Source organism: Mobula birostris, chromosome 10 (assembly GCF_030028105.1).
Source record: "Mobula birostris isolate sMobBir1 chromosome 10, sMobBir1.hap1, whole genome shotgun sequence".
In the NCBI taxonomy this organism is placed as follows: Eukaryota; Metazoa; Chordata; class Chondrichthyes; order Myliobatiformes; family Myliobatidae; genus Mobula; species Mobula birostris.
In genome coordinates this window covers 55736176-55760768 of record NC_092379.1, presented here as the reverse complement: position 1 = coordinate 55760768, position 24593 = coordinate 55736176, and the positions used below count along the sequence as shown (strand labels likewise).

General features: G+C 42.8%; 1 protein-coding gene across 20 annotated transcripts in view; it reads left to right on the top strand.

Annotated features, from left to right (window-relative positions):
- Positions 1-24593, top strand: part of brwd3 (bromodomain and WD repeat domain containing 3) — a 302860-nt gene that overhangs the window by 50611 nt on the left and 227656 nt on the right. For 19 of the 20 annotated variants that reach the window (XR_011887509.1, XR_011887508.1, XM_072270315.1 and 16 more), the window contains exons 12-17: positions 3762-3802; positions 20447-20551; positions 21406-21559; positions 21968-22102; positions 22437-22565; positions 24312-24537. Coding sequence is in view for 18 of the 20 variants with exons in the window: in XM_072270315.1 (XP_072126416.1) it covers positions 3762-3802; positions 20447-20551; positions 21406-21559; positions 21968-22102; positions 22437-22565; positions 24312-24537 (790 nt within the window). In the remaining 2 variants the exon portion in view is untranslated. Of the gene's footprint in view, positions 1-3761; positions 3803-5235; positions 5548-20446; positions 20552-21405; positions 21560-21967; positions 22103-22436; positions 22566-24311; positions 24538-24593 lie in introns of those variants that run through there. The other variant, XM_072270333.1, reaches the window with a different exon arrangement.

The window sequence follows — 24593 nt, the reverse complement described above, 5'->3', positions numbered from 1 at the left end:
TAAGTCAAGTTAGTTTTGTTTTACCAAGATTGAGGGAATCTTGCCGTTAAAATTGTTAACACGAGGAATTCTGCAGATGCTGGAAATTCAAGCAACAGATATCAAAGTTGCTGGTGAACGCAGCAGGCCAGGCAGCATCTCTAGGAAGCGGTACAGTCGACGTTTCAGGTCGAGAATGTTGTGTTAAGATTGTTTCTCCTTTACTGAAAAACTGCATAAACTTTGCATAATTTTGCAAACATATTCCTTTCAAATATTATTTTGGAAATAATGTTGCTTATTTAACCTGTGAGCTTCCTTGTGAAGCTGTAAACAAAGATGATTGCTTTTACATAAGATTCTTCCAAGGCTCGATTTACTTATTGTTTACACTTTATTTCAAGCATCTGCATTCAGTTTTATTGTAAAGCCAGAATGAATAGTTTATTTAACTTTGAAGCAGAGTACTTCTTGCCATAAGTCTTGTGTATTCTGCATAGACTGGAAATTAATTCCCAACAAAAAGCTTTAGTACCATTTGAGATGGGTACCTTCAAATGTATTGTAAACAATCTTACTGGAACAAGAATGTTTTTCTTTACTTCTAGTTGTCACATTGTTAGAGAAGTGTTCCATTAAGTTCTCGATTTCATTTTAATTTGTGGTAGGGAGGGTTGATGTTTATGGTTTTTTTGAATTCAGTGAAGTTTTCCTATCTACACGTATCAACTGCAATAATAAAATAAGCATTCAGCTGTGATTGTGGAACTTTAAATTGTGATGGGATCTTAAGTTTCATTCGTTGTGGACTATGCCTTTAAGGGGAAAGGGGGGAGAGAGAGAGAGAGAGAGAGAGAGAGACTGAATACAGCATTACGAAAAGCAGCTGACTTCTGCTGACTACAGAATTGCTCTGTTACTATGGTGAGAGAGGTGGAGTTATTTGCTGGACAATCGATTGGTTATACAAGTTCACGGCTTGTTTTGATTCAAGCAAGGACACTGACTTTCACACAGACACACAGTTCAGAGTCGAGAGAGGTTCGATCATGGAAAGACACCAGTGAGTGGGGTCGCGGGTTTAAACTTTCAGTAGCTTAAAGGGGTGAGTTGAGATAGATCCTGAGTATTGATAAACGACTCTCACAAGTTGCTGCAACTTGAAGTTTGCAGAGAGGAGGGGAGAGGAAGGTTTGAAACAGAAGAAACCTAGTGACAAAGAGTCATTGTTTGGACTCTGTCCTAGTAGCCCGTAAGGCTGAGTTTGATTCCAGGGACTACGAATGTGTGATTGTCACATAGTTTGATCCACATGGGTGGGCGTTCTGGTTAGGGGAGACCTTTGTGAATACCACGTGTGTGTTTACCCTTGTCTGGGTGTGGTAGTGCTCTGAAGAAGGCACCCCTGTGGCAAATCACTGTAGGAGTTATTTTGTATGTCGTGGAACTGGATTAGTGGCTATCACGTTGTGTGATTGGGGTAACCGTGTGGAAACTACTGGTGTGTCTACCCTTGCCTTGGTGGTAGTTTTCCCTTGAAGATGGTCCCCTTGTGATAAGCTACTGTTGGTTATAATTCATACGTGGATTCGGTTTGAGTATCCTGTGGCCACCACCTTGGGATGACCCGTAGCTGAATTCGGGTGTGGTATTGTGAGAAATGATATTCTGTGAAGATCACTGTCTGTGATACTTCGTGTGTGGATTCGGAGCTGATGACGGAAGACCAACGGCACCTGTTTACAGGTGTCCCCCGCTTTCTGAACGTTCTCCTTATGACATTTCGCTTTTATGAAAGACCTACATTAGTACCTGTTTTCGTTAACCGAAAGAGGATTTTCGCTTTTACGAAAAAAGACTCTCGCTTTCAACTTGTGTTTACCCCAAGAAAGACTACCAAGACCATGAAGCCTTGCGCGGGCAGGTGTGTGCGAATGCATGACGTGTGAATGTGTGTACTTGAGCATGCATGATGTGCATGTGCGTGTGAATGCGTGTATGTGCCGATTTTTTTTTTTTGACAGATCGATTTTGGTTCAAACTTCTCGATTCTGATAAGTTAAACTACACTGTAACTACATTATTTCTACTTTATATAGGCTATGTATTTATCATACCATTCCTGCTTTTACTATATGTTAGTGTTATTTTAAGTTTTATGTGCTATTTGGTATGATTTGGTAGGTTATTTTTTGGGTCTGGGAACTCAAAAAATTTTCCCACATAAATTAACGGTAATTGCTTCTTCGCTTTACGCCAGTGGTCCCCAACCACCGGGCCGCAAAGCATGTGCTTCTGGGCCGCGAAGAAACAATATGATTTGGCGATATGAAACGATATGAGTCAGCTGCACCTTTCCTCATTCCCTGTTACGCCCACTGTTGAACTTTAACACACACGAGGTCATCAGTGACCCAAGACGCAAATGACTGAAGAGGTGCAAAGGAGTGGGTCTGTGACCCATTTGTGAATGTTTCTGGTGAATCATCCATGTCAGCGCGGGAAAAAGATCAACTCCTCGAGCTTGCAAATGACGGTAGGCTGAAAAGCATGTTTGACATAACATCTCTGCCGGCATTCTGGATCAAAGTCAAAGCTGAATATCCTGAGATAGTCACGAAAACACTGAAAACGCTGCTTCCATTTCCAACGTATCTCTGCGAAGTGGAGTTTTGTGCAATGAATGCAACAAAAACTAAATTGCGGAATAGACTGGACATTGCTGATTGCGTCGCCTCTGATCTGGGCTGACATTTACGTGCCAGGTAGCACCTAATTAATTAGTTTGTTTATTTCGGCTTTTTTCTTAAAGACGTGCTGGGTGCGTTCTGGCCACTGCTGCATTCTTCGCGGCCCGGAGGTTTGGGACCACTGTTATAATTGACTTATCACTGCATTCATGCGAGGAAAATATGCGCTGTGTTCAATATTAAATTTGTTAGATAAACCCCTTTAGAAACGAAATTGAGCGTATTAGCCACTTATAAGTAACTTATAGTTGACTTATCACCTATATTCTGGTCGTGTTTAACACCCAGCTCCCCACCCCCCCCCCTCCCACCGCCCCTGGGTCGGCTGGCCCACAAGAATATTGTCAATATTAAACCCGTCCGCGGTGCAAAAAAAGGTTGGGGACTCCTGCTTTACGCTATTTCGGCTTAGGAACGGTTTCATAGGAACTCCTTAAATTCGGATAGCGGGGGAAATCTGTCCTTGATTTTCTCCTATTGTGGATTTCGCCTTGGATTACAAATATCTCTCTCACAACAACAACCCCATGCACTGAACTGAACTTTCTTACATGACCATTGTAAGACTGTAATTCTGACCACTTAAGCTCGAATGAGTTTGGGAACTTCATCTATACACCTATATATGCATAACACTTAACTCTTGGTTTACCTGGTTTAAGTTGCTATATTAAGTAGTTACTAATAAAATAGTGATTGTTAACAGCCAAACCTGACTTTGGGCTTGTTCTGTTGCTGCTGATACTTTTACAGGGTTGTGTGTACATAACAAAATATTGTATAGTATTGTATATGTGATTTTTGCCACTTGACAAATATTGGAATGTATGCAAGTTTGTGTAATTGGTTAAAAATACTAGGACTGCAGACTTTTAAAATGTTTGGAATAGTGGCACACTTCCTACAAATTTTGGATAAGAGCTGACTGATTGGTATTAAATTTTATGTCGAACTTTGTTCCTGAATGATGTACAGCTGAATTGGATTGTGGAAAGGAGCAGAATCTTTTAATGTTCTCTCATTCTCATTTAGGATAAAGTTGTCGCTATTCAGTTCTGCAACAGTAGCCACAGGTAAGTTAATGCCTTAGCCCTAGTGGAGTGCACTTTCTGCAACAGTTGCTTATTTTGTGGAAATTAGAAATAAAATGTTCTTCCGCATTAGAAATTTTCTAATATTGTACTAAATTGACTCTTCCTGTTCTTTTTATTTGTTGTTACCTTTTCCTTGCAGATTTCTCTACAATTATTATGCATTTCCACATTGAATCCTTACTGTAACTCTGTCAGCTTGAGCCCCTAGCCTGACCATTCCATGACCTTCTTCAACATAGAATGCAAGATGAGGCAGAAGCATGTCATTCAGTTACTAATTTCTAATCTTTAATCTCTATGCTACTTTCCTGAATTAACTCCGTATTCCTTGATTCCCTTCATGTACAGTTGAAGTCAGAAGTTTACATACACCTTAGCCAATATGTTTAAACTCAGTTTTTCACAATTCCTGACATTTAATCCTAGAAAACATTCCCTATCTTAGGTCAATTAGGATCACTACTTTATTTTAAGAATGTGAAATGTCAGAATAATAGTGGAGAGAATGATTTATTTCAGCTTTTATTTCTTTCATCACTTTCCCAGTGGTCAGAAGTTTACATACACTTCGTTAGCTTCCACAAGCTTCTCACAGTAAGTTGCTGGAATTTTGTTCCATTCCTCCAGACAGAACTGATGTAACTGAGTCAGGTTTGTAGGCCTCCTTGCTCGCACATGCATTTTCCATTCTGCCCACAAATTTTCTATGGGATTGAGGTCAGGGCTTTGTGATGGCCACTCCAGTACCTTGACTTTGTTGTCCTTAAGCAATTTTGCCACAACTCTGGAGGTATGCTTGGGGTCATTGTCCATTTGGAAGACCCATTTGCGACTGAGCTTTAACTTCCTGGCTGATGTCTTGAGCTGTTCCTTCAATACATCCACATAATTTTCCTTCCTCATGATGCCATCTATTTTGTGAAGTGCACCAGTCCCTTCTGCGGCGAAGCACCCCCACAGCTGCCACCCCCATGCTTCGCGGTTGGGATGGTGTTCTTCGGCTTGCAAACCTCACCCTTTTTCCTCCAAACATAATGATGGTCATTATGGCCAAACTGTTCAGTTTTTGTTTCATCAGACTAGAGGACATTTCTCCAAAAAATATCTTTGTCCCCATGTGTACTTGCAAACTGTACTCTGGCTTTTTTATGGCTTTTTTTTTTTTGGAGCAGTGGCTTCTTCCTTGCTGGGCAGCCGTTCAGGTTATGTCGATATAGGACTCGTTTTACTGTGGAGATAAATACTTGTCTATCTGTTTCCTCCAGCACCTTCACAAGGTCCTTTGCTGTTGTCCTGGGATTGATTTGCACTTTTTGCACCACCTCTAGGAGACAGAATGCATCTCCTTCCTGAGCGGTATGATGGTTGCATGGTCCCATGGTGTTTATACTTGCGTACTATTGTTTGTACAGATGAACGTGGTACCTTCAGGTGTTTGGAAATTGCTCCCAATGATGAACCAGACTTGTCATCATTTTCTGACCTCAATCCAATAGAAAATTTGTGGGCAGAACTGAAAAAGCATGTGCGAGCAAGGAGGCCTACAAACCTGACTCAGTAACACCAGTTCTGTCTGGAGGAATGGAACAAAATTCCAGCAACTTACTGTGAGAAGCTTGTGGAAGGCTACCCAAAATGTTTGACCCAAGTTAAACAATTTAAAGGCAATACTATCAAATACTAACGAAGTGTGTATGTAAACTTCTGACCCACTGGGAAAGTGATGAAAGAAATAAAAGCTGAAATAAATCATTCTCTCTACTATTATTCTGACATTTCACATTCTTAAGATAAAGTAGTGATCCTAACTGACCTAAGACAGGGAATGTTTTCTAGGATTAAATGTCAGGAATTGTGAAAAACTGAGTTTAAATGTGTTTGGCTGAGGTGTATGTAAACTTCTGACTTCAACTGTATGTTAGTCTCAGTTTTGAATGAATTGACTGACAGATTGATATAGTTGCAGAGATTTGCTGCCCTTTGGATACTGGCATTTCTCCTTATCTCTTATTTCTGAGGTTACCACATTTGTTTTCAGCCGTGAGAAATTAACAAGCTTCACATCTGAGGGAGTGAGTAGGCTAGAAGTTGGCAGATAGAGTGTGATATGGAAAAATGTGAGTTGATGCTCTTTAAAATGAAGAATGACAGAGCAAATTGTTTATCTATTTTTAGGGATATAGTAAGGAGTAGGCCCTCCAGCTCTTCAAGCCACACCCACCAGCAACTCCTCAACCCAGATTAACGGGAACCTAATCATGGAACAATTTACAATGACTAATTAACCCACCTGGTGTGTCTTTGGACAATGGGCTGCGACTAAAACATTCAGGAAAAATCCTTGTATTCCACATAAATAGATGTGCAGAGACTCCTTACAGAATGGCGCCAGAATTAAACTCCAAACTATGTTCTGCTAACTACTACGTTACTGTTAAAATGTAGTGGTGGTACAAAATATTGCCACAGAGAAAGACCTGGGACCCCTTGTATTTGAAACAAAAAGGGCTAACCTACAAGAATGCAATTCAAGTCAAATCAAATCAAAATGGATTGATGGCCTTAATTTCAAGGCATGCGGAGGGCAAAATAGAAGTTGAAGTGCAATTTTACAGGCAGCTGTGAGCTTGAACCTGCAATACTATGTACAGTTTAACCTCTGATGTAGATATTGCAGATAAGTTCCATTTGTTTGATTCTTGGGATGGCATACAGAAGTTGAGTTGGCTGGACCTGAGGTCATTCAACTTTGGATGAATGAGAGATGATCCTTTTGAAACATAAGATTGCGATGAGGATTAATGGGGATGTTTGTAGAGCTGATCCCTTGTTGATATCTGGAACTATAGTTCTTAGCTTCAGAATAATATATTACCCATTTAAGGGGTGAAATTTAAATTGGGGAGGGACTTTTTGATGAGGGTCATGACTCTTGAATTTTCTACCATGAAGAGCTATGGTGGCAGAGTCATGGGATATATTCAGAGCAGTGTTTGACAGATGTCGAACCGAATTAAACAGGCGATCTAATTAAATGGTAGAGATGTATACTCCTTTCTTAACTGGTACAACCTGGAGTTGTCCTCACTATGTAGTACATCTATAATTCTACCACATTGCCCTCTGGCATATTTTTTTTTGGTGTGTGCCTGCGTGCGTGTCTGTGCGTCTGCGTGTGCTTGTGTGCGTCCGTGATGTCTTTTTCATGGCTTTTATGAGGCGCGGAGCGAGAGACTGTGGCGCGCCACTCCTCGCACAGACATTTTCGCAGTATTTTTCCCTTTATTTTACGAGGTCGAGTTGCGATCTCAACACTCAACCCGGCATGGATGGAAAGTGTACTTGGGAGCAGACCTGACTGGTTGCGAACCTGGGAACCTCCGCTCCCACGTCCGGCGCCGATATCTTTGTGCTACCAGCCGGCCCGCCCTCTGGCATTTGTATTACATCCTTCTGGTTGTCTAATCCAGAAACATGTTACCACTTCACCTAGAATTCCTTTTTCCCCCCAATCTATGTGCAGATTCCCATGATTATGCCATTTTTTTTCTAACAAGCTCCTAATATTTCTTACTTTTACTCTTTCCTATTGTGTAGTCACTGTGAGAGTGATTTCTTGAACAGTGCCCATCTCCATCCATTTTCTAAATCGTAGTTTCCTGAACTTGTCATTCTCTCCATTATGTTAAGAACATGATTAAAGGTTCAAAGGTTCATTTTATTGTCAAAGTATGCATGTACAATCCAACTCTGATATTTGTCGACTCCAGATGACCATTAAATATAGAAAGACCATGGGTGATGATGAAAGAAAAGACATCAACGCCCTACTCCCCCGCATGAAAAAGAAAAGAAACACAACTTGAAGGGAGAAAATCCTCCCTCCCCAGAACAAAAACCGTCCACAATAGCTATCACTGACCCCCTACACGTAACAATCCCTGACACCCTCACTCGCAGAAAAGAAGAATGACAGTAGCACTGACCCCCTCCACCCCATGCACAAAAATTAACAGATCACCCACATCCACAAGAAAGAAAACACCGAAAAAATGAAGGAAACCGATGTAAAGTACAATCCAAAAATCTCAGAATATGTGAAGCTTCTTTTCGTCTGCATATGGGCAGAGAAGCCGCACAAGCTCAGTTCTTCTGTAAAGGGTGCCTGCCCACTTGGGCCCAAACGCTGCCGACCTGGGGCTGAATGCGTCACTCTGGCAGCTGACTGTCTCTGTTGGGAACCATGGCTGATCCCCTCTGCATTCACCTCGATGCTTCAATATTCCTTGCCACTTTGAGATGGAGTCATTCATGACCCACGCCTTGTCTCTGGTCTTTTCCACGAGTCATCTTGTGTCCTTGGCCTTTTTCGGGCCTCCGGCCTCTGATCTCTACGAAGCAGTTCTCTGGATCTTTCCATCAAATATGTCACAGGCTCCAACAGGTTCTGTAACACAAACCAGACAAAAAGAGCAAGCAGAAGGTGTGAAAAAGCAGTGAAATAATTGGATAGATTTGCTATCTGGAAGATATGCCCAAGGAATTATTGTTCACCTGTGCCATCTTGACTGGAAGAACCTAATTAATAGAATCACTCTTCTGCCTTTGCCTAGTTTCCTACCTCTCTGATATGATGTATGCCCTTCACAATTCAGGTCTCAATTTGCAACCATTCCTCTGCAGTTGTATACTTCAACTTGATCCTTTAACTTTAAATTGTACTGCTAGATTTGTACTGTATTCTTTCCTTATCACAATCTGTTTTATTCTTTCACCTATAATTGCCTTATTCATTTACCTTGTCAACATTGTATGATCTGCTGTACCTTATCAACTTTGATCCCTTGACCCACTATTTAAGTTAAGATCTCTTCCACCGCAAGCTGTGTGGTTCGCCAAATACTAGTTCCAGTATGGGCTATCCCAAAGATTAAGCTCTTTTTTTCAGTGCTAGTGCCAGTGGAACATGAATCAGAACAGTCTTCAAACACACTGATCTTTTATGGAAACATAGAGAGCTGCTGTATAGAAACAGGCCTTTATAGCCCTCCTTGTTCATTCCAACTATGATGCCAATCCACTTACCCTTGTTGGGTGCTTAACCCTCTACTATTATGTAAGTATCTCTCCAAATACAGGTTTGGCATTGTTCTTTGAGCCGTACATTAATTTCTCATACTTTTCCAGTGGTATGGGCCCAGAAGTTATTACCTTTGAAGATCTGCTTAATTTGGTGCCTAGCTGTTCATGTTGTCTGAGCCAAATCTCCTCTTCTTTTTTTTTTGTCTTGCATATCTGTTTGTACCGGCTTGTACTTTGACAGCTTAATTTTTGTCCAACCTTGAGTAAGATTCTAAACCTAGTTCTGAACATGCAGTTTAGCCTTTTGGCATACTTTGCTATTGCAAACAGTGTCAATCACCCTTCATTTTGCCATTCCTTGCTGCCTCAACTTTCTTGTTTGCTCACGTGGCTTGAAGGTAGTAAGATTAATAGTTGTTCAGCATTGAAACAGGTCCTTCAGCCCGAACAACAACTTCCTGCTGACCCGGATGCCTATTTAAACTATAATCCTATCTTCTTGTGCTTGGTTATCTCACTCTAAACCTTTCCCATCCAACTATTTTTTCAAACAATGTAATTTTTCCCACCTCTACCATTTCTTAAGGCAGTTTGTTCTATCTACTCACCATATGTGTGTGGAGAATCTTGTCCCTCAGATTTCCTTTAAGTGCTCCCCCCCCCCGCCCCCATGGTGCACTTATCCCCCTTGTTTTAAACTTCCCTGTCTTGGGGAAAGGACTGTGATTATCCACCTTAGCTATGCATCTTGTAATTTTATAAAACTCTACTAGGTCACCCTTTGGCTCCCTTTGCTACAAGGAAAACAGCCCCTGTGTATCCAATCTCTTCTTTTAAATCAAGCCCTCCAGTCCAGGCAACGTTCTTGTGAGTCACTTTTACATCCTCTAGCTTAATCACCTCCTTTGTGTGTTACATACCTCGTAACTGGGTTGCCAAACCAGCAGAAATGGACCACTTAGTTGGAGTCTGGATTACTGGAACTAAGAAAGTTTTATTAAAGAAATAAGTAACACAGTACTCTAAACGTAGGGGTATAAATGCAACAGGTTAGCAATGATAAAACACACATGTACACGGAACTAGGATAATAGGAATCAGTCAAGCTCTATCGCAGTCTAGGGGTAAAATGATCAGTCTCAAGTGACACAGAGTTCAGTTCAGTTTAGTTCAGTTCGCAGTAATCGCTGTTGTGCCGTTGGGGAGAGACAGAGAGAGGGCGAATGCTGATATTCAAATGGGTTCAACAGACCTTTGATATTCCTCGCAGTTAGCTTTCGGCGCGAGCCCTTTTTAATGTCTTCTGAGGTCACCGACTGTGACCCCACCGTTCCGGATACAATCGTTCTGCGGTGAACCCGGCACCCAGGCAAGGGTGGACACACACACCAGGTTCCCGCCGATCATACCTTCTCCCCCTGTGCGTCTATGGTTGGTCCCGCGACCAGACCTCCAACACTCCCACCAACTTGTGGGGGTACACCGCTTTTCCAGGGTCTCGGTATCTTGTGGTGTCGTGGTGTGTCTTGCCTTAGTGAACCTGTTCCTTTTATCCCCCTGCTGCGGTATCGCCTGTCCATCAAACTTCAAACAGTTCAGGTTCAAAGCAACTGGTCTCTGACAATACTTGGAACTGTGTCTCCTTGTCGTTAATCCCTCTCGTCTCTCTCTTATTAGCATTTTGAATGTTTCCCCCATTTGTCTCTCTCTTACCTCTCTTATCGGCATCAATCTTCTGATAACTTGGTCACACCCCTACCCTTCAAAGGATTTTTACCGGGGTAAAAATTATAGGCATGAATACATTATTAGATACACACAAATATACATGTTCATCAGCTATTTGGCTAATACAGAGAACTTTAAGTTGCCAACACCTTGACAGACAGTCAGCAATCACATTTTCCGTTCCTTTTATATGTGTTATTTTAATAATCCTCTAAAACCAGGCTCCATCTTAGCAAACTTCATAGTGGCCAAAAACACTAATGAGTTGTGATCAGTGTAACTTCTCAGTGGTTTTCGTCCCGAACACAGATAACACGGGTCGTCCCATACCAACTTAGCATTCTTTGGCAAGAGCTTAATAAGAGGGTGGGTAATATCTGCAAAGTTCTTGCAAAACTTCCTATAGTACCCCCCCCATCTCCAAGAACCTTCTCAGGGCTCTCTTGCCTGTCGGGGTTGGGAGGTCAGAGATAGCCCACACCTTAACTTGCATCGGTGCCAGCTGCCCCTGTCTTACCACAAATCCCAGATAAGTGACCTTCGCGTGGCCGAACTCACTTTTTGCGAGGTTCACTGTCAGGTTGGCTTCGGACAGCCGTTTAAACAACTCCTCTACTGCCACAATGTGCTCCTCCCACGTGTCACTCCAGACCACTACATCGCCAATGTACACTTCTGTGTTCTTTAGCCCTTTTGTCACTGAATTAATCATCCTATAGGGGTGTTGCTCACTAGGCTGACCTGATGTGACGACAACAACTCCATGTCCCGGCTCTTTGCATCGCCTCGGGACATCTGGACGTACGTGTGCGTGCCGTTTAATTAGCTCTCTTAACGGGTCGCTTTGTTCGGAGATTAAGTGAGAGAACTCATCAGCAAAGTTGGTCAACACAATAGAGTTCTCCCATCTGGTCAGCACCACAATTATCTTTTCAAAATGGGTCCTCCCGTTATCAGGTGGCACCCTAGCCTCATTAATTTTCATGATATCACCAGCTAGATCTGTTTTCTGATCGTGGTGAGCTTTTAACATGTTAATAGCCTCTAACTGTGTTAACTCACGTCTACAATAGTCAATAACATCCTTCCTCCTGTGCAGCCAGTAAAACTCTTTCATGATTCCGCCGACTGTTTTCCTGCCCCCAAAATGTCCACCGAGGGGTATCTTGTGGGCCAGGTTAAGAATCTCATCCCCATAAATTTTTGGCACCATCCCCCATTCCTCATCTGCGGGCACGGTACTTGGTCTGCCTTTCTTCCTTGGTACTCTCTCCTCCACACAATAGCCTACTGGCTCCCTTTTTAATTCTGCGTCAGAGAGAGCTGTCTCCGCCGAAACCATCAGCTCCTCGTCTCACTCCTGTGCCTGTACAAATTCCTTCCTGGCTAATGTTAAGTCTGCCTCAGCTCCCTCACTTCCTCCTGTTCCACTACGCTCCTTCTTTTCATTTTCTACCTCCCCCTGGTACAAGGCTGGTAGAAATGTCTCAGCTAAATTTACTTCGGCAGCCTTTCTGGACACATGCCAAGTCACTGCGCAAACGGGGTAAACCTGTGAGTCCATGGGCGGGGCCTCAATGCTTGTCAGTTTTACTGCTGAGAATACATTTCTGCCGGCGAGGTCATTACCGAGTAAGACCTCCACGTCTTTCATCGGTAGTTCGGGCCTCACCCCAATCGTGACCACTCCAGAGACCAAGTCGCTTTTTAGGTGTATCTGGTGCATCAGTCTTTTTCCCAATGCCTTTTATGACCCTGACCTCCCCAGTCTGGGTCTCTGAACTAAAGTCTAACACACTCTTTAATATCAATGACTGACACGCTCCCGTGTCTCTCCAGATCTGTACTGGAGCTGGGTTTAACCCCTCATTCACCGACACCAACCCGGCCGAGATCCTTGCGCCCTTCCTGAACTTTGTCAGACCTCTTCTCTCCTAGCGGTTTGCTTACCAGCTCAATACAGCCAGTCGGAACCGCTGTTTTTCCTTTCCCCGTCCCCTTCTTTGGGGCAAAGCACCTGGACGCAAAGTGTCCGACTTTCTCACAATTATAACATACGACCCCAGGAGACTTCCTACCAAACTGCTCCCGGTCTACCTTATCCTTCTCACTAGTCCCCGGCTTACTTTCTGACATTTCTGGCGGACTCTCCCCGCCGTCCTGACTACCCTTCTGGTAGCCTTTACTCGGGGCAAGCTTCGTTTTATGTGTCAACGCATACTCATCCGCTAACTTAGCGGTTGCGGCTAAAGTGTCTGCCTCTTTCTCATCTAGGTAGGGTCTCATACCTTCAGGGACACAACCTTTAAACTGCTCAATCAGGATTAGCTGTAGCAGTCTGTCATAATCCCCATTGACCCCTTTCGAGGCGCACCAACGCTTGCAATATGTCTGCATCTCACGGGCAAACTCTAAATACGTGCGGCCCCACTGCTTCCTTGCATTCCGGAACCTCTGCTGGTATGCCTCCGGGACCAACTCATAAATCCTGAGGATGGCCTCTTTCACCACCTCATACCTCTGGGCATCTTCTGCAGACAAAGCTGAGTAAGCTTGTTGGGCTTTTCCTTTAAGTACACTCTGAAGCAAAACAGCCCACTTATCCCTCGGCCAGTCCTGACTTACAACAACTTTTTCAAAATGGAGAAAGTACCGATCAACATCGGTCTTGTCAAATGGGGGAACCAGCCTAACCTCTTGGGTCGCCCTGAACCCTCCACCTTGGTTCGGCATGGGCCCCTGTGCTGCCATCATCTTTAACCTCTCCAGCTCAAATTCCCTTTCCCTCTGTTTCTCTTCTCGCTCCAACTGCCTCTCTTCTCGTTGTTGTTCTAACTGTTTCTCTTCGTGTTCTAACTGTCTTACCTGGAACTTGTGCTCGAGTCCCAATTTTTCCATCTGCACCTGTACTGCGTCTCCACCAGGTTTTCCCATAGATATCACCTCCAGCTCCCCTTGGAGAAACACACCTTTAGACACATAATGCTCTATGATAGCTCTGTGCATCTCCTCTCTCCTCATGGTCGACTTCCCCTTAAAAAGATTCAACCGTTTGGCCACAGCTGCCAATTCTACTTTTCTGGCAACCTCTAATGCCTCCAAGGTCGGCGCCTTTAGAAATTCCTCAATCTTCGTTTCTGCTGTTTGCCTTTCTTTCGGGAATTTTAACCCAATCAATTTACCCAGTCCCAAATTTAGCGTTCAAAATCCCGGACAAGAACACCACTTATGTTACGTACCCCGTAACTGGGTTGCCAAACCAGCAGAAATGGACCATTTAGTTGGAGTCTGGATTACTGGAACTAAGGAAGTTTTATTAAAGAAATAAGTAATACAGTACTCTAAATGTAAGGATATAAATGCAACAGGTTAGCAATGATAAAACACACATGTACACAGAGCTAGGATAATAGGAATCAGTCAAGCTCTATCGCAGTCTAGGGGTAAAATGATCAGTCTCAAGTGACACAGAGTTCAGTTCAGTTTAGTTCAGTTCGCAGTAATCGCTGTTGTGCCGTTGGGGAGAGACAGAGAGAGAGCAAATGCTGATATTTAAATCGGGTTCAACAGACCTTTGATATTCCTCGCAGTTAGCTTTCGGCGCAGCCCTTTTTAATGTCTTCTGAGGTCACTGACTGTGACCCCTCCGTTCCGGATACAATCGTTCGTCTGCGGTGAACCTGGCACCCAGGCAAGGGTGGACACACACACACCAGGTTCCTGCCGATCGTACTTTCTCCCCCTGTGCGTCTATGGTTTGTCCCGCGACCAGACCTCCAACACTCCCACCAACTTGTGGGGGCACACCGCTTTTCCAGGGTCTGGTTATCTCGTGGTGTCGTGGTGTGTCTTGCCTTAGCGAACCTGTTCCTTTTATCCCCATGCTGGGGTATCGCCTGTCCATCAAACTTCAAACAGTTCAGGTTCAAAGCAACTGGTCTCTGACAATACTCGGAACTGTGTCTCCTTTTCGTTAATCCCTCTCGTCTCTCTCTTATTAGCATTTTGAATGTTTCCCCCATTTGTCTCTCTCTTATCTCTCTTATCGGCATCAATCTTCTGATAACTCGGTCACATGTGGTACTCAGAATTGTGACCTAAATATCTTGTCGCTGACCAATCCACCTTGCAGTTTCTAGTTTCACGCACATAAGCTGATAGAATACCATGCCCATTGAACAATTGCAAAGGCTGATGTTTCTGCACTCCTGCTTTCTTAATGCCCTTATTCTGTCACATACCCTGACGATTCCCCTCTCCCTAACCACTGACTGCCTCCTAGTTCAAGATGTGCAGGTAAATTTCCCCTTAATGTGTTCCAATGAGTGTAGCTTGACTTGAAGCTACACTGCTCCAGGATACTCATCACTATTGTTGTAGAGTGGATGAACTTACCGGAGAGACAGAGTCACTGGTAGATACAAAGCAGCTTCTTTATTCGACACAACAAGGTACAGCAGGCATCTTACGGACGGGTACGCTTTCCGCAGAAAGGTCTGCTAGCTCAGCGTGGGCTCGATAAACACAAAGGCAATCGCTACTTAAAAAGTTATAGTTAATGCTTCCTATTGAAGCTACATACAAAATATCACACCATCCTTTCCTTCTGACGCCAACATGTCGGGGTTGGTATCCACAGCCTTTAGGAATGTAAGTTAAGTCTACGATACATTTATTTGGCATTTCCCATGCTAACATAAAAGACAGTTAATATTTATAATGTATAGATAATTCTGTCTTCGAAACTACAGCCTCAGGTGCCAGAAGCATCTGGTATTCACACCCTTTTAGGAAGTGCATTGTCAAACCAGAAGTCTGGTGGCCAAAGTCATTTAAGTGTAAGCAAATCATCTACCCAAAAAAACTCACTCTAACAGTCCCTCCTCTTGGCCTTCCTGGACAAAAATTAAATTTGTATCAGGAAAGGCCAACCTAGGAGGGTCTGTTCAAATAGGGCAGCAAAAATACCCTGTCTCGAAATTCCCCCCCAATTTTACGTACCTTGATATCTAACCTAGCATTACCTAATCACTACCTACCAAATGTTAAGGGCTGTTCCAAGCCTTTAGGAATGCAGCTCCTTTCATGTGCCTGCAGGCTGACTGCATCTCAATCACTTTCCTTTTGTCTTCAGCCCTTTATCCTCTGGTCGCTGAAACTCTCCTTCCAGGAGCACCCACAGGCTCTATCATCGATGTACAGGAAGGGGTTGGGGTAGCCTCTACATAAATGTCTGCAAGGACCTCTCCCCAGTGGCACCCCCTTCCGAACTGTTCAGTCGATCACTGGCTCAACTGCTGAAAAGGGCCCAGCTCCTTGGACTGGGGTGACTGCTTTCAGATGCGTGTGCAGTCTGAAATGCCATCGAAGTGGTGGAACTTGCCTTCTCTGCTTTAACTCAAAAAGTCCCTCCCTGTCTATTTCCCAATAATTTTCTATACTATGCTATAAAATTAATCATCTACCTTCAGCAACCAGCCTTCTTTACAGAGTACCATCATCATCACACAGGCTATTCATGCTTTTCCAACACGTTCTCAGTGTCTTCCGCCACACTCTCGGCATCTTCTGCCTTTGCGTTTTATCTGGGTATGTATTCATCAGCTGTGGTCAGGTCTGGCATGGCCGGCTGGTGTTCCTCTCTCAGGTTCTCTGTAATTACATGGTTACTGGGTACACTTGGTTACCCACTCTGTCTGTGGGTGCAACAAGAGGGTAAGTTGTATGCTTTAACCTGTGTCCAGTGTTTCTACTGGCTGCCTCGCCAAGTCTGTACACAGACACATGTATCATTGGTTAAGAATACCGTCTGTGGTCCTATCCACCTGGGGGCAAACCCTGGCCTTTCTGGCAGCAACCTCACCATAAATTGGTCGCCGGGCTGTGAAAGAACTATCCCCTTTCCCTCTGGCTCTTTCTGATTGGCGACTCGCTGTTGTTGTTCCGCTCGGTCCTTTAATACTTTAATTTGGTTACAAAGGTCTTTCACATATTGGGTCATATTACCCCATAAGGGAGTGGCATTGCTCGCCCCATCAATAATTCTAGGGGCTGAGACCCAAAGTGCAGTTCGGGGTTGGGTGCAATTTCATCAGGATTCCTGGTAATTCATTAACCCATGTCTTTCCTGTCTCAGCTATAGCTTTGACTAAAGCATTCTTGATTGTTCGGTTCATCCTTTCTACCATCCCTGAACTCTGGGGGTGGTAGGGTATGTGGAGCTGTTGTCGAATCCCTAGCAGTCGGCACATTTCCTTCATCACTTTCCCCGTGAAATGTGCTCTCTGATCTGAATCCACCTGAACTGGGGTTCCCCACTTTGGGAGGATTTCCCGAACTATAATCCATGCAGCGGTGCGGGCGGTGCAGTCCCTTGTTGGGAAAGCCTCTACCCTCCAAGTGAGGTGATCCATGATTACTAGACAGTATCTTTTACCCCTGGTTTTTGGCAGGGACCCTGTGAAGTCTATCTGGATGTTCTCCCAGGGTCCCCTCGGCTGAGGCTGATTTGCCAGCTGTAGCTTTCTGTTCTTACCAGGGTTATGCTGGGCACAAATGATACAACGGCGGCAGAATTTCTCAACATCCCCGCCCATCCCAGGCCACCACCAGTCCTACCAGAGGGTTGTGATCATGCTCTGCCTTCCCTGATGCATCACCCCATGATATAACTTTAGTAGTATCTGTCTAATACAGGGTGGGGCCACCGTGACTCTTTCCTCCCCATGTGTCCAGCACCCATCTGATCCGTCCTTTGCTGCTTTTCTCCTCCAGTTTTCCTTCTCTTCTGCCTCTACCTCTTCATATAATTTTACTAAGCTGGCTTCTGTCATTTCCTCCTGCACACTTGCAACTTCAATTGCCTCTTGTCCCCCTGCTGCCTTATTCGCAGCAATGTCTGCTCTCGGAGGAGCTGGGAAAACTTTGTTCTGGAGTGGCCGCAGTCTCTCTGAGTATCCCCTGGTGTTTTTGTTCCTTCGCTATATCCTGAACAGTGGTGAGTGTGTCAGTTTGTATAGGGTCCTGCTTAGAGGGTTTATACAGACCCTCCTCTATTTTAACTGGGTCTTTCTTTACCTTCTCACAATCTTGCTTGTGTATTCTGTTGGTTGTGCGCGTTCGCTGCCCCTGACTCGTCCATATTATTTCTCCCTTTCCAGAATCTATAACAGCTCCTGCTTCCCTTAGGATGTCTATTCCAAGGATTGTGCCCTCATTGTTTGGACATACCCAGAAATACACTGGAAGCTGCACTCCCCTGATTTCTAGTATTTGCTTCTGTCTTCTTTCTGCTATTACTGTTTTCCCTCCTACACCCCTGATATAACTGGCCTGTCCAGTTGTTGGTAAGGGTAAGTCTGTTATCGATACCGATGCCCCTGTGTCCACTAACATATTGCATTGCCGTCCCCCTAACAATGCCGTTATGTTAATCCGTGAGGCATCAGAGCTGGCCATGGAGCCCGCTGCCACATCCTTTTCTGCCATAAGAGGCGCTGTCACTAACTCTTTGATCTGATCGACAGTCAGACTGGTTGCTGATGGGGTGAGTGACTGGGTGTCTGCCGTGACCTTTGCCTGGGTTTTCCCCCTCCCTTTTGGACACTGTCTCCAGCCATGTCCCGATAGGCCACAGCTGTAGCATATCACTCCTTCACTGTCTTATACCTGGTATGGCAGTCCTTTGCTAAGTGCCCCAGCTGCTGACAAGCAAAACAAACTCTCCGGGACATCACAGCAGTTGCATCCACTATACCCACTTTACGATTTCTCTTGCCTTTTCTTTGGTCTATCTCACTGGCCCATGAAACTATCTCAGAGTAGTTGGACTCTACCGTTATGCCTAAATCTAAAATGTCCTGGTGGGCTGAGCTCAGACCTTCCTTCAGCATTTTTAGGAAGACTGGGTCATCCCTCCATGGATTATCCAACCCTGAATACTCCTCGTATACTTGGTATTTACGTTCTGCATAATCCATGGCTGTCTTGTCAGCTTTTTGAATCACTGCCATTATTGTTCCCCAGCTACTCTCGCCTCCCCCCAGCCGCTGCCTTACTTCCCCTTCTTCATTACTGGCATTCCTGGTATTTGTCCATGTATCATCCTGCACCCCCTGGGCCATCCTGTCCCACATATTCCTTGGGCACTTGGCTTTCACTAACACGTGTATATCTTTAGGGTGCATCTGGTGAATTTCAACCATTTCCTCGAGTATACGCCAGAATTCTGAATTCCCACAGGTGACTTTAAGTGAGGGCAACTCGGACAAAATGCTCTGTTTCTCCCCGGGGGTGAAGGGCTTGTGAATAGTCGTAATCAAGGTCAAGGGCTGGCTTGGGTCATCAGGGTTCTCAACCTGACGTTGCTTGACGTCAATAGGTGCCACTTTGGTAGACCTCTCTGGGTCTCCCCACACTAATTCCCACACTACGCAAAATGTCATAGACTGGTAGCAGTTAAACAGTATATAGTTAAAACCGCAGAGTATTTATTCCACAATCTGCCACTTTTGAGTACCCAAACTCATACCTGCTGTATTCCTTTGCATCACACTTACAAATGCATACACTAAAATGTAGCTCTCTGAACGAGTATACACTCCCCTACTCTGGCGTCTCGAACCGTACCGTTGGTTACCACCTTTCACAACTGGTGGTCCAAGTCTCACCAAGTTAACCAAGTTAACATGCAAAGATTCCTCAATTACATAAACACACATGCACACACTGCTTTAACATCTACCAGTTCAGCTCTCCACGTTCGTTTACCTCATGACCCGTGCACCACCGACCGAACAGATCCAAGTGTTAGTGTTATTTTAGAAAAATACTCACCAACTTAGACTGCTGGGACGCTGGCCACACGATAGGTCACGAAGGTATCCCATTCCTGACACCAAATGTTGTAGCGTGGATGAAATTATCGGAGAGACAGAGTCACTTCTAGATACAAAGCAGCTTCTTTATTCGACACAACAAGGTACAGCAGGCATCTTACGGACGGAGACGCTTTCCGCAGAAAGGTCTGCTAGCTCAATGCGGGCTCGATGTTTATATGCTAAACACAAAGGCAGTTGCTACTTAAAAAGTTATAAACAATGCTTCCTATTGAAGCTACATACAAAATATCACACCATCCTTCTGATGCCAACATGTTGGGGTTGGTATCCACAGCCTTTAGGAATGTGAGTTAAGTCTATGATACATTTATTTGGCATTTCCCATGCTAACATAGAAGACAATTAATATTTATAATGTGTAGATAATTCTGTCTTCGAAACTATAGCATCAGGCGCCAGAAGCATCTGGTATTCACACTCTTTTAGGAAGTGCATTGTCAAACAGAAGTCTGGTGGCCAAAGTCATTTAAGTGTAAACAAATTATCTACCCAAAAAACTCACTCTAACAACTATCTCCTGTGAATCTAACTGTACCTTTGTAATTTGCTACATCCTTCTGACATCTGCATCCAACCAATCCTGGCAAATTAATTTCTGGATGTAATTTTTACACCTTTGGTGGTTTTATGCTCTGGAATTGTCCACGAAACACTGCTTTTCCCTTCTCTTTCCTTAATTATTCTTCTTTGGTCATAATATTCCCTTCTTATTTATCTCTTTGGCCAGATCTTTGGTCATAATATTCCCTTCTGTGGCTTGGATTGTATTTGATAATGATTCTATTAGATACCATTGGGGCATTTTGCAATATTAATTTATATTTTTGTCAAAATGATGTTGTTCACAACAGCTTAGTGGTTTCAAATTTACTTAAATCATTCTCTCTCTTCATTTTCACCCAATTTTGGCTAGTTTAAGATTTCTTAGTGGTAGCCGAGATGGAACAGCTAGAATATGGCAATATCAACACCAAGAGTGGAAGAATATAGTCCTTGATATGTTTACAAAGTTACCAGGGTAAGTTTTGGCATCATCTTGCAGCGTTTTATGTCAATAAGTACTATACAAGTTTTCCCAACCTAAGCACGTGTGAATTCTCTCTCAACTGCATTTCAAAGTTTCTCTAAATGTTGCTTCAATAAATTCCCAGCGTATCCTGTCTGTGAATTACTGGGTTGAAACACCGATCTCAGTTAATCTATTTGATAAATTACTGAAGGAAAATTTGTTGTTAATTAACTTTGGACCATATCTTAACTCAGCTGTATCATTGTCATTTCAAGTCGGAAGATCATGTACAGTACAGAGAGAGTACTGCCTTCTCAGTGGTATGATCTTCTAGATGAACATAAAAACTCTCATTAAGGTATATGGAGAAAAACCTGGGAGTTTATTGCATCTCCGGCTGTTGGTTATCCTTTGAGTAGTTTTATGAAACTGAAGTTTTGTTGGGCATGAGATTTCTGTTGTATTAGTGTTCATTTACTGTGAGAGAACTTCGCCTGAATTTTTGGGAAATACAAGATATGTGTAAATTTGTTATTATTTCATCAGTGTTTTATCACACTTGATTTTTCACCCCTGTGTGGTAGAAAGAAACTGTTGAAAACAATTTCATCTAGAAGGTGTGCTCATTTATGAAGTTTTAAACATAGTCAAATTTAGGTAATATTGATTTCTCAATTCTACTAAATATCAAATTTGAAGATTTTTACATGGAAATTTCTATTCATTGATGGTAACATTGGGATCAATTCTGTAGTGTAAATTTTTAAATACAAATTCATCAGATTTTTGCCGTTTGTTGAGGAGAAATGTGCACGAAGAAAAAGTATGGGGATTTGCACCTTTTATCTTTGTTTTATTTCCAGGAGCAATTCAGTTCCCACAGAAGACAAAGTCAGTAAGTTGAAGGTAACCATGGTAGCCTGGGATCGTTGTGATAGCACAGTAATCACAGCAGTGAACAATTTTCACTTGAAAGTGTGGAACTCCTATACTGGCCAGCTGCTTCATATTCTCTCGGTAGGTAATGCTGATCTGTGATTGAACTGATTATCAATTATGTTTGTTGTAAGATTTTGCAGTAGAGTGGCTGAAGCTTTTACTAGTTATGCTGTGGTGTATTCTATCCAGTGCTGAGTTTTGCATCAGATATTTGAGTCCAAAATGGATGAAGGTAAAATGAAACTTCTAATATTCTCTTCTAATATTTGTATATCTGTGCAGTTGTAATGCTACTGTGACACTGTAATTTCCTTAGGAATCATAAAGTATCCACCTACTTTTCCCTTAAATATAAAGCTGAATAATCTAGTTTATGTTGGTGGTTAGTGTCTGTTAAAGCCATGTTTTGGTTGTAAGTATAACAGAGTATTGTAAATCAACTGATGTATGTGAGTAATAATGTTTATGAAACTGATTTTTCTACAGGGTCATGATGATGAAGTTTTTGTACTGGAGGCTCATCCATTTGACTCCAGGATTATGTTGTCTGCAGGGCATGATGGCAATATATTCATCTGGGACCTTTCAAAAGGTACCAAACTCCGGAACTTTTTTAACATGGTGAGTACATGGGTGAAACATGATCGACATTTCTTCAATCATGCTATTCCATGCAATAAAAATTCATGAAAGCCAATGAGCAAATCTTGTCAAATTCCTGTTGAAAAACCAGTCTCCTTTTTAACATCCATTTAAAGGAACCTTTATTTTAATATTTATTGCTTTCTTTTCCCACAGTCTTATTATGTTTCATTTTGTCTAATTTGCACAATACTGTTAATTTAAATACAAACTTTGTAGATCTGCGATTGTTTACTATAAGTAGATACTTAAAATGCAAAGCATTATTCAATCCATCAACGTAACCAAAAGAGGTTTTATTTATTTTCTGCAGATTGAAGGTCAGGGTCATGGTGCTGTGTTTGATTGTAAATTCTCTGCAGATGGACAGCATTTTGCATGCACAGACTCTCATGGACATGTACTGATCTTTGGATTTGGCTGCAGTAAACTATATGAAAAGGTAGGTTGTTACTGTTTGCATCTGAAAATGCCATGATTTTGAGAATATTCATAGCTTGGCAGCTCTGTGAAATTACGTTGTCTGCAATACATTTGTGGTTCAGCTTGTATGTTGTTGAAATAAATACTGACTTTTCAATAGTGAGCCTGCTGCATTGTTAGAAGTATTTCTATATTTATCGCAATTTTAACTGTAAACTGGAAAAAGAAATGTTGGCACGATTTTCTGATGAAGTACATTGCTATTATATCTTTGCCCTGAATGTCTCTCTTCATTTTATCTCTGTCCTACCCTGCCTTTTTAAATCTGAAACTTTTGCCTAATGTAAATGTTGAATTCTTTTCACTGAACGGCTTTATCCTTAGCCTCTACAGCTTTTTTGGATGGGAAGCAAGCCTAATTCTGCTCAGTTAAATGTACTGCATATTGTGGACCAGATTGAAAAACTAAATGGTGCTCAAGAAATGGAAGAATATAATTTATAATTCTCATTTCTATTCCCTTTATAGTTTAAACGTTAATGTTATTAGATTTAGTATGGTGAGGAATGTTAAATTGTATATGCAAGTCAGAATTGTTTTTTGTCGTTCAGGTGTAAACTTAATTAGCATGGTAAAATTTGGAAGCATTGACATGCATTCACTTCGAGAAACAAACAATCTATTTTAAATGAAGTGATGCTGGGAGAAAACTCTTCTGTCTTGTTTTTACACAATAGTGTCTTCAAATAGTAGAGCATGGTTCTCTTAAGGTCTTAATGGATAATACTAAGTTTGGTATCATTTAGGTGAGCAAGCTGTGAAGCTCTATTATTAAATGATTTGCATTGGACATAACCTGGGAGGTAAATACATGATCTCAATCTGTGAAATGTATAGGGAATCAGGATTTGTGTTTTTAATCACAATTCATTTGCAATCACAAATGGAAATGTAAGAAGTGAGGGCATGATCAGCTTTCACCACTTACAGATTGTAGATGAGAAGGCCAATTTTGCTGAAAAGGGTCTTGTCTCTAGGGTGCAGCAATGTGATTATTTTACACTCAGGTTGGAGGAACAACACCTTATATTCCGTCTGGGTAGCCTCCAACCTGATGGCATGAACATCGACTTCTCTAACTTCCGCTAATGCCCCACCTCCCCCTCGTACCCCATGCGTTATTTATTTTTATACACACATTCTTTCTCTCTCTCTCTCTCTCCTTTTTCTCCCTCTGTCCCTCTGACTATACCCCTTGCCCATCCTCTGGGTTCCCCCCCCACCCTTGTCTTTCTCCCAGGACCTCCTGTCCCATGATCCTCTCATATCCCTTTTGCCAATCACCTGTCCAACTCTTGGCTCCATCCCTCCCCTTTCTGTCTTCTCCTATCATTTTGTATCTCCCCCTCCCCCTCCCACTTTCAAATCTCTTGCTAACTCTTCCTTCAGTTAGTCCTGACGAAGGGTCTCAGCCTGAAACGTCGACTGTACCTCTTCCTAGAGATGCTGCCTGGCCTGCTGTGTTCACCAGCAACTTTGATGTGTGTTGTTGTTTGATTATCCCTTGAGCCTGTTCTCCTGTAACACACCGGTGCTTTCAGGAAGGGAAGACGTAGAAAGCACAAAAGGAAAGAGTAGAATAAAACTGCACACTGTTGCTTCTGTAATCTTTTTCAGTAAAAAAAAACAAAAGCTTAATTTGCAAATTGCTGTTTATGTTCCTAATTGTTAAATTCAAATGTAAATGCTTTTTTCCTTGCAATAGGTTCCAGACCAAATGTTTTTTCACACTGATTACCGTCCTCTTATCCGAGATTCCAATAATTATGTCCTGGATGAGCAGACACAGCAGGCACCTCATCTCATGCCTCCCCCATTTCTGGTTGATGTGGATGGAAACCCCCACCCGACACAATATCAGCGGCTGGTGCCTGGTCGGGAGCATTGCATGGATGAACAGCTTGTTCCACAGTTGGGGTACATGGCAAATGGTGAGCATAGATTTTTGACCATCTGATGACTTCTTAGGAAAAACATGTATCTGATA